Genomic DNA, 10471 nt, shown 5'->3' with positions numbered 1-10471 from the left:
AGATATTAATTAACAAGTGATTTTTAATAAAAGAAATATTATTAAGACTTTTGCAATCGCATAAATAACGAAAAAGCCTTCAAGATTAGCTCGTCGAAATTATTACAAGTGCTAAAAATTCAAGAGCGGCGAATCACTAAGGTGATCATCACTGTAATAGATGGGAACCCCTATTTAAAATATGTGCAAATATTATAACGCTTGAATAATGAAATATTACGCGCAACTAAATATTCATTAATAACACACTTGCGAAGGTTTAAAAAATATGAAAGTTACATATATCGTTTGAGAACCACTACTACTATACGTAAAAATTGTTACCACGAAGATAAATGTTAATTAACAATTAGTTTATTGATAAAACATACCTACGTACGCATATTCAATTATTCAGATTCAGTTAAAAATTAATCTTAATAAAACAGAACTCTAAATAATATAAAATCTATTTGTATCAATTAATATTGCCATATAAAGTCATTATCTCAACAAATAAGTATTATAAATAATTAATTTCGTTAAATATCAAATAATTAATGCGTAACGTCTATTAACAATTAAATTTTGCAAAAACTAAGCCTTACAATGAAAGAAATATTATTGCATAAAACCTCCGCAAGCGTACGAGTCGTAGAAATATTAATTAATAATTTATTTCACACTTATAATATTTGAATGAATATTTTATATGCATAAGATGCATAAATTCCATTCTCACGCTCGGGTATGAGTCATCGTGAGTCACTTGCGAAATTGTTTGATCAAAATGTAATATGATATTTTTCTGTATCTCGAAAGACTAAACATCCGATGCAAGTACATCTTTTGTAAAATTATGCCGACATTCCGCGGCACCCTTTAAAATTAGAAGCAAGAATGATGCAACTCCTACTTCATACCACACCCCGCGGCCTACAAATTCGAACAATATAAAAGCGAGCGCCGCGGCGGATCGGCATTGCACGCTGAGATTTTAAAGTAATAACATCACGTTCCTTAAGAGTATCACTTAATTAATCATTGTGCTCCGACTCCACCATCTTGAAAGAATCCGCCATCTTGTCGACGATAGAAAGAACTGTAACACAAAGAAATAAAGACTTGTAAAACTATTAGGGGATCCAGCCTCAATAATTTATATATCCCCGAAGATCCCTTGGTGAGTAATTCAATTTAATTAATTTATTTTATAATATTCTCCTAATTTCAATCAAGCTGTCATCAATCATTACAAGTGCATACTCTCTCGCGCGTAATCACTTTTCGACCATCATTCTAAATTATTTTAAATTATTTTAATAATTAAATACTTAATAACAACCGAATAAATACTTATACAATATTACCCCAGTCTGCCGTTTGGAAATTTAATTCAATTTAATTCAATTTTAATATTACTTAATCACGATTTAATTTAATTTAATTCAACTCAATTCGCGACTTTGATAATTTAATTCCAATTTAATACAATTCAATTGACATTTTGACTCTTATTTAATTTAATATAATTGACTTTAATTCAAATTATAATTAATTCAATTTAATACAGCTTGATACATTGACATTTTATTTGACATTTATTGACACATTAACATTTTATTTGACATTTATTGATATATTGATTGATGCATGAACATTTTATTTCTGATACACCGATATTTTAATATACTGATATTCTGATTTATTGTATTTTAATGTGACATATCCTGCAATTTGATTTAATTTAATCTATGTTAATGTGCATTGATATCCCGATTTAATTTGATTTAATTTAAATTTCAATACTACAAATAACTCACCACTGAACTTGATTTAATTCATTTTAATGCAGTTTAATTTACGATCTGATTTAATTCACAATTCAATTTAATACAGCAGATCTGATTTTTCACCTTGATTAAATATAATTCCTACTACTATCCAATTCAATTTAATTTTATTTAATACAATTTTATCCATGATTTAATATTTTGATATCCATATTAATTCTATTTTAATATCCAACTTGTATATCTCTAATTTAACCATTATCATAACATTCTACGTTACTTTTTGAGCCAGATATAATAAAATAGTATTCAAATCATTGATTCTAATAATTTACATAAAATAATATAATAATTATTCGAAGTTCACATGCAATTTACTTGATTTCATAACGCATTCGAGACCCAACTGAATTAAATGCACATATATATATTTGATACAACAATTAATTTTCATTTATTATTGCCAATTATAACTTCGCTTATTTTACTAATTTAGATATAGAAATTTAACTGAAGTACTCCCACACTCCTTAAACCTTTATGCGATCTCCAGCATTGTTATCTGAATAAATAAATAAATAAAATAATTATAAAATACGATTGCTTCTACCTTTCAACGAATCATTTCATATGCCTCTATATTTTTGAAACCTTTAAATAGTTACGCGTTTACCGCGACACGTCTGATACGGATCACCGTCTTGTGCGTCGGCTCCTTAAATAAGAAGTCGAGTCACCCAACAGTTGGTGGTATTGGCTGACTGGAGCCCGTTGAGGGTACTCCTGGTGATAAAAAGCTAAACAAGCGGATATCTAATATCTACTTTGCACAGGACAATACCTGTATGATCCGTCGGTTCGCTAACGCAGTTCTTTCAGACAATCAAATGAACAATAACAACATTACGATCCTTAAATTATAAACTTGATTATACTACAAATATCCTGTCAGTCAAATATCCTACAAAGTCCTGTGGTGGGCGAGAGCTGTACTTCGCCCCATACAAGTATGGAAAAGGTGTAAAATCGAAAAAAAAAACATAAAAGAAATGTTAAAAATACCCACGAGTGCGACGACGAACGTACAATTATTGCAACTGGCTATTTGTATGCGTATTCCATATTTTAGAGGAGTGTTTACGCGTAACGCGTTATCAACGAGCGATGTGCATCTAAATGAGAGCGGTATCGTAAACCTAGGCGATGTAACGAGTCCTGATACTCATTGGCTAGCGTACGCAAAGAGAAAAAATCGCGTTGTGTATTTCGACAGTTTCGGCAATCTTAGACCGCCTAGAGAACTGGTGCGATACTTTGGGAACAATGTAACAACGATCGAGTATAATCAAACGTCTTACCAAACCTATGATCAGAGTATCTGTGCGCAACTTTGTCTGCTATTTTTATACTCGATTTAAAGACTGATATTGTGCTGTTTAAACTCAGTATTCGTTCAAACATGTCGCTGACGCTTACGCTGAGTGGCAAAAGCAGCATCATCGCGGCTAGGTTTGACTCTCCGGCCATAGATTTGAGTGACGACTACTACGAGCTAGGTCTAGCGATCTTTGAAACATATAACACGATACCGAACGTGAATGCTTCGAACAATAAATTTTACTTTAGCAAAGACAACGTGGAGATTACGATTCCCGAGGAATCGTACGAGCTGCATGCCATAAACGAATTTTTGAAACACAAGATTTCGCAAATAAGTCCGCACGGTGACATCGCGATTAAAGGCAATAATGGTGGGGATGAAGACAGAGAATACCCGAAACGATTCGTGCGAACTATAATACGATGAGATGTGAGATAAATGTGCCTATAAAATAAACTTTGGTAAACCCAACAACATCGGCTCGTTGTTGGGATTCACGTCGAAGCGTATATTGGAACTGCGAATATGGCACGAATCGGATGTGTCAATCAACATAATGAACGTGAACATTATCCGTGTAGAGTGCAACGTGACCGCGGACGCGTACAGCAACGACAAAAGCGTGCACACGATACACGAGTTTTCACCGAATGTGCCGCCTGGATATAAGATCTTGGAAAGACCGTCGCAGATCATTTACTTGCTGATCATCGTGCGAAGCGTTACGAATCTGACGATACGCGTTGTCGATCAGAACGGACGATTGGTTGATTTTCGAGGAGAAGAAATCACCGTCAGATGTGCAACGACGGCTGCAACGATAATGTGAACGTGAAATGCTCGTATTAAACATATCGGAACGGGCGAGAAGAATAAACGCAAACATCTTTACGATGAAAGCACTAACGTTACAACAGTCATCCGATGTCCCTGCTATACCTTTGGGTAATATTCAGTCATCAGACTGTTCCAAGAAAAAGAGGCTTACCGTGTCAAACGTTGAATTTTTAAAATCTCTAGGATTTGTGGTGCGACAATGACTAGCATTGTAAACGTTGAGGACGAGCCCATTTTTGACGCATCGTCAAGATCGAGACTCACACATATAATCCGTCCGCCAACACAACGTTCGAACATAGAGATGAGATAAGAATACCTATACAACAGCAAGATTTATACACGTTACCATCTGAAAGTTTTCTATACATTGAGGGAAAACTTACGATAAAAAAACCAGCTGAGGGATCTGATGTGACATTGGGAAATAATTGCATTGCGTTCATGTTCGATGAGATTCGATACGAGCTCGACGGTGTGGAGATTGATCGCAACAGAAACGTTGGAATAACCAGCTCCCTCAAGAACTATGTAACTATGTCATCCGACAGAAGCGTAATCGCAAGGAACGCCGGCTGGGATCCATGGAATCCCCCGAACGGATATTTTAATTTTTGTGTACCACTCAACATGCTACTGGGATTTTGTGAAGATTACAGATGCGTGGTGATTAACGCTCATCATGAGTTGATCTTGATACGCGCGTGCAACGACAACAATTGTTTAGTTGGTGAACCGGCGAGAGAGCCTGAAATTGAATTATTCAAAGTACAGTGGCGAATGCCACACGTACTGCTGAACGAGATAAACTGTCGATGTTGCGTGCTCTCGAAAGTGGACGATATCTGAGCATGGCTTTTCGTTCATGGGATCTGTACGAGTTTCCGCTGTTGCAACGCACAACCCAACATTCGTTGGCCATTAAGACTGCTACTCAACTCGAAAAGCCACGATATATCATTTTCGCTCTGCAAGCCGATCGGAAGAACGTCATGCTCGAGGACGCGAGTCGATTCGATATCATTGCAAATTGATAAATGTAAAACTATATCTAAACTCGGAATGTTATCCGTATGACGATATGAATCTGGATTTTGAAAAAAATAAATAGTCGAGTCTCTATGACACATACACACGTTTTTGTAAAACCTATTACGGATATGATTATCTCGAGCCGAATCAAACTGTCACAACTTTTCGGCAAAAAGGCCCGTTCGTAATCATCGATTGCTCTCGACAAAATGAATCGGTTAAAAGCGCGACCGTGGACGTGCGCTTTGAATGCAAAGAGAACGTACCCGCGAGCACCACCGCGTACTGTCTTATCCTACACGATCGCGTGGTTCAGTACAACCCATTGACCAACGTTGTGCGCAAAATCCTAAGTGTACCGCCATACTTTTCTCCTGAAATCAATTTGGAGACGATATATAAATCTACAATGCATCGAAGGTCGAGCGCAGTTTTCTCGATTACCTATACCGTCATGTCCGTACCAACGTTCGTGGACTTGCAAGGTTTTTTCGTTAGAAGAAAGTTTATTGTTAAGGAGTTTGCCGCTCTCGGAGATGGATTTGAACTCTCTCACTACATTTTTCGAAATCCCATGCCATGGCATCGACTCAACAACGCCGACAAACGTCAGGCATCGTGGTTGCTTACGCATCATCATGGATTACAATGGAATGATGGAATAATTTCATATGACATGGCTAAGAAATTGATTACAATGACGCTGACTAAGAACGAAACATCGCCCGTCGTATACGTCAAAGGACACGACAAACGAAAATGGTTGCAGAATTTACTCCTGGATGACGCGAGAGAAGACATATACGTTGAAAATATTGAGGCACACTATGAAGATATAGGATCTTTAAACGAGATGAATGTTACGCATACCTTACGTTGTACACAACATGTGACAAATTGCGCTTTACAAAATGTATTTAAAATATTTAATTGGTGGCATTGTCATAAATAAACATATACTCTTTATAAATATATCATTTTTTTTCTTATTATCCCCATTCTTGCAATTTGTTTACGTTATTTTTCAGGTTTTTAACGTTCTTTCACGTTCTTTTACGTTTACATTTAACGTTTTTATGTTCTTTACACTTTTTAGCATTGTTTAACGTTTTTGTACGTTTGTTCACGTTCGTTCACGTTTTTTTCACGTACGTTTTACGTTAGTTCACATTTATTTATATTTGTTTCACATTCTTTTACGTTTTACATTTAACGTTTATTACGTTCTTTACGTTTTTTTTCACATACGTTTAACGTTCGTTCACGTTTATGTACGTACGTGAAACGAACGTAAATAAACGTGAACGTTAAACGTATGTGAAAAACGTAAAGAACGTAATAAACGTTAAATGTAAAACGTAAAAGAATGTAAAACAAATATAAATAAACGTGAACTAATGTGAAACGTACGTGAAAAAACGTGAACGAACGTTAAACATATGTTTCACGTTCGTTCACATACGTTTAACGTTCGTTCACGTTTTACACTTAACGTTTTTTAACGTTCTTGTACGTTTATTTACATTCTCTTAGCATTTTTTACTTTTGAATCAAAACATGTTACATGTTCGAGATTATTTCCCGAAGGGAGGATATTAAATTTCAACATTTGTCTCTCCCTCTCTTTGAAAAATTTTTCCCTCTCTTTGAAGAATTTTTCCCTTTCTTAAAAAAAAATTCCCCTTTACCGTAACTGGTAAGTCAGACTATTTTTCATACGATCAGTATTGTATGAACTACTCGAACGAAATGTTCTCCGCCAAAGAAAGCAGCATAAATGGTATAAAATGTTGTTACGATACTATGTTGTGTGAGAAGAAATGTGACGCGTAAGTTTGATTTTTGTGAACTCTTATTTTTCAACATTTATATTATTACTTGTAAAATATTACTTTTATATTATTGCTTTTTCTACAGTACTTTGTCGGAGCGTCGCGCGATTCGCATACTAAGCAGGCGATACCCGCTAACAAATACATGGTATAAATATCTTGAGATTGTCATCAATGTAGGTCCACCTAGTTACGTGGAAATATCCATAGGAGATCATCGGGGGAACAAACTGATAATGTTTTTCGAAACGTGGAAGGGACTCTACGAGCAGCGACTGAACGTTCTCAATCTCCTTCGGACTAATTACAAAGACGCAAACAACTTCATAAACGTTGGACCGTTAACGGCTAGAATTTGTGTGATTAACGACGCCAACTTTATACGTTTAGAATTTAACAACGTACGCATGATAATGACTGAGCCGACCATACGCCGTATGTTCGAGCTTGATGATTGTATCGAATTAACGTTTGATCGACTACTTAAAATCGTCGATAATGTCGACATACAGTTTACGCGGTTCTCCAATATCGCGTCCAACATAACAAATCCTGATCAAATACCTAACGCGATACGCACCAGTGACACTTTTGATAAACGTCGGCTCGTCGATTGCGAGCTCCTAGCTTTAGCGTTTAATATGTAAGAAAAATTATTACACCCTTTTATATGTATAAATATCAAAAAATATTTGTAAAACTTATATTACCTATTTTTTCTTTATTTCATATATCTTTTTTTCCTTAATAAAAAAATATCGCAAGCGAGAGCGCACACAATGAGTGAGTGAGTGAGAGCGTGTAAGATGGTGACGTACGGGTGGGAGTGAGAGCGCATGAGAATACGTACGCGATGTGTGGGAGCAATGAGTGCGAGTGAGAGCGAGAGCGTGCGATGGATAAATGCGATGAGTGAGAGTGAGAGCATGCGAGGGATGAGGGTGAGAGCGAACGAGAATATTGTTGGATGGGAAAGTGAAACTTGCATTTTATATATTTAATACATATATTTTTTAAAATAATACATTATTTAATAATTAAATTCAAGTATATATATTTTTTTAATCCCAAAACTTCTTGATTTTCATCCATTAACGGTGACATTCCAAATAATTGATCCCATACATTTGTCAATCCATATTCTCCATATGCATTATCCTAAAGCATCGTTATTTGCTTTATTAATCTTTCGGTATCGCTTCCAAAATTTTTCCCTAATGTTTATATACCCGTGCATGCGAATACTTCTGGATAAATCCAGCCATGGATTTATCCAGAAGTATTCGCATACACGGGTATATAAACATTAGGGAAAAATTAAATTATTAATTAATCTCTTAATGTAACCTTATTTTATATATATATATATATATACTTTAAATATATATATATATATATATATCTAAAAACTTACTTGATCAAGTTGTCGCATGTCTTTTTTTTACAACGTCTTTTTAGCAATCATAGTCTTTACTGTGTGCACACTGGGCATATATTGCATGGAATTAGCACGAACATAGGCTGTCTGCAATTCGAACAATACTTGCCATCTAGCCTACCGAACGCGTCAGTTACATGCTTGCGAAAGGCGTGCATTATTTGAAAATCTGTCTGCTATTCGCATTATACACTCGGCACATGCTGAATAAGTGCCTTCTGTTGTGTAATAAAAATATATCGCACAATGTTTTGTACGCCCGGTTATCGCATTTACTTCTGCATGTGTTAGGTGTTTCTCGAGAGTATCGTTAAATTCTTCACTGTAATCACTAGCATAATTGCTGTCCTCGGATATTACGCTTTCTTTATCCTCATCATCCATCACATCCTCAAAGTTAACATCTATAATGTCGTCAGCATCGTCCACGATGACATCTTTCTCCTTATTTTGAACATTAGCCACAATGTCTACCACATTATTTGCATTATCCACGTCGTCCTCGATATCTACCACCATTGCATCGTTCGCAATATCAATGACTTCCGCGTTATTCAAAGCCATTTTTGAGAATTACTTCGATTCTTTGCGTCAAAGGTCTCACACTGACTGTATCTATATGCGCTTTCTAAGCAGTTATATTTTATCTATATCCCTTGACCTGAACGTGAGGATATGGTTTTTTACATGAATTTTTCGGTCAAGAGTAATACGTTAAAGCAGTTTACGTTCGAGCCAGGTCTGATGAAAAAAACCGATAACAGTGTTGTATACATTTTTGTACTATGCACCTTTTAGGCAGACGTTTCTAAAAGTAATTCAACGCTATACGTTTCTAAAAGTAATTCAACGCTATACGTTTCTAAAAGTAATTCAACGCTATACCTTTTTTTACCTAAGCCCAGCCGAAATATCGACGCGAAGAAATCGTTTATATTTATAAACATTAATAATAATAAGAATAAACATCTTAATAAAATATGTGAGATAATAAAACATATATACTTATATATCACACACATGTTTGATGCATACCGGATACTATCGCAATGAATGGGGAGTGAGAGCGCACGAGAGAGAAAAAAGGTTACAGATATCAGCCTTCTACGCATAATTTATGAATTTTTAAAAAAATAACAAATATATTCTATTGTTATCTCACAAGAACAGTTTTTCAAAAGGTGATGATATCATCCAGACCCTTACCCCTCCCTGCGTGACGTCATATCCCCGCCGCGCCACGCAACGTTACCTACTAGTGGGGTTTTGACGGTTCATCTGGACAATCCCAGTATAAGCAAAACGCTTCTTCTGGTTTGAAATCTTCAGATCACAATCTTTTTGCGATATGGCTCATTCCATTGCAGCTTAGGTATACTTTTTTAAATGGAAACATGGCCATATTGTGGAGCAATCCTCGTCCAGGTTCAGTAAGATACTACAGGCCTTTACGTTTTCAGTTTCTGAAAGAAACTGCGACCGTTATTAAAACTGAAGGAGAATACGTGACTTCACAGATTATTAAATTGTTACCATTGAAGTTGGAACAACCATTCGAAATCATGGTAAATTTCAAAATGGTATTAACCATGGCTGAAGGAAAGGTATGGAACGCGTTGAAGGACACCTCCAGCATGATGTGTTACATATGTAAGGCAACCTCTAAAGACCTAAAACAGTTAATATTGTATTTTATTTTAAATCCGCCCGCGTCCTAGAACATGCCATACAATTTATATACATTTCCCTTTGTATGGCATATTCCAGGACATAATCTCTTAAATTTAACAGAATATTCGTCTACAAAACTGATTAAAAACTGTTTTGTATTGGTAAAGTTAAGATAAGTCAATAATGAATAGCCAATTTTTACTATTTTAAGTTTATTAATATGAAAAAGTTAATAATTAGTTTTGTATACAATTATTTTTCTAAATTTAAAAGGTTATGTCCTGGAATATACCATACATAAGAAAATTCATATAAATTGTATGGCATGTTCCACAACATGTGTAGATAAAAAAAAGTAATATGTTACAATTTGCAATAACTATTCGCACTTTTTTGTAAACAATACATTTAAAAAACTATCTATAAATAAATTAATAACAAAATTATTAAGTTATTAAATGCAAAGTTGTTGATAATATGCGTTGCTTACAAGTACGCTAGATAACAT

At 35.1% G+C, this 10471-nt stretch overlaps 2 protein-coding genes across 2 annotated transcripts; one reads left to right on the top strand and one right to left on the bottom strand.

The window, feature by feature from the left end:
- Positions 1 to 4046: 4046 nt before the first annotated feature.
- LOC118646369 lies at positions 4047 to 4839 on the top strand. Its single transcript, XM_036289068.1, has 2 exons — positions 4047 to 4181; positions 4243 to 4839. Exons 1-2 carry the CDS (start codon positions 4047 to 4049, stop codon positions 4837 to 4839), a joined length of 732 nt encoding a protein of 243 aa, XP_036144961.1.
- Positions 4840 to 7852: 3013 nt separating this feature from the next.
- On the bottom strand, positions 7853 to 9177 carry LOC118646258. The gene is made up of 2 exons (XM_036288761.1): positions 8269 to 9177; positions 7853 to 8012 (listed from the first exon to the last, which is right to left on the bottom strand). The coding sequence occupies exon 1, from the start codon at positions 8854 to 8856 to the stop codon at positions 8422 to 8424; it is 435 nt and encodes a 144-aa protein (XP_036144654.1). The 5' UTR covers positions 8857 to 9177; the 3' UTR covers positions 7853 to 8012; positions 8269 to 8421.
- Between the last annotated feature and the right edge of the window lie 1294 nt (positions 9178 to 10471).

The sequence above is a fragment of the Monomorium pharaonis genome, chromosome 6 (genome assembly GCF_013373865.1).
Source record: "Monomorium pharaonis isolate MP-MQ-018 chromosome 6, ASM1337386v2, whole genome shotgun sequence".
Classification (NCBI taxonomy): Eukaryota; Metazoa; Arthropoda; class Insecta; order Hymenoptera; family Formicidae; genus Monomorium; species Monomorium pharaonis.
This window is presented reverse-complemented; position numbering and strand designations above follow the sequence as displayed.

Excerpts from the sequence above, each read along its gene's own strand:
- LOC118646258 (XM_036288761.1), bottom strand. The coding sequence starts at position 8,856 with ATGGCTTTGAATAACGCGGAAGTCATTGATATTGCGAACGATGCAATG.
- LOC118646369 (XM_036289068.1), top strand. The coding sequence starts at position 4,047 with ATGAAAGCACTAACGTTACAACAGTCATCCGATGTCCCTGCTATACCT. Across the intron at positions 4,182-4,242 it reads TAAAATCTCTAGGATTTGTG|ATCGAGACTCACACATATAA; the intron begins GTGCGACAATGA and ends CGCATCGTCAAG.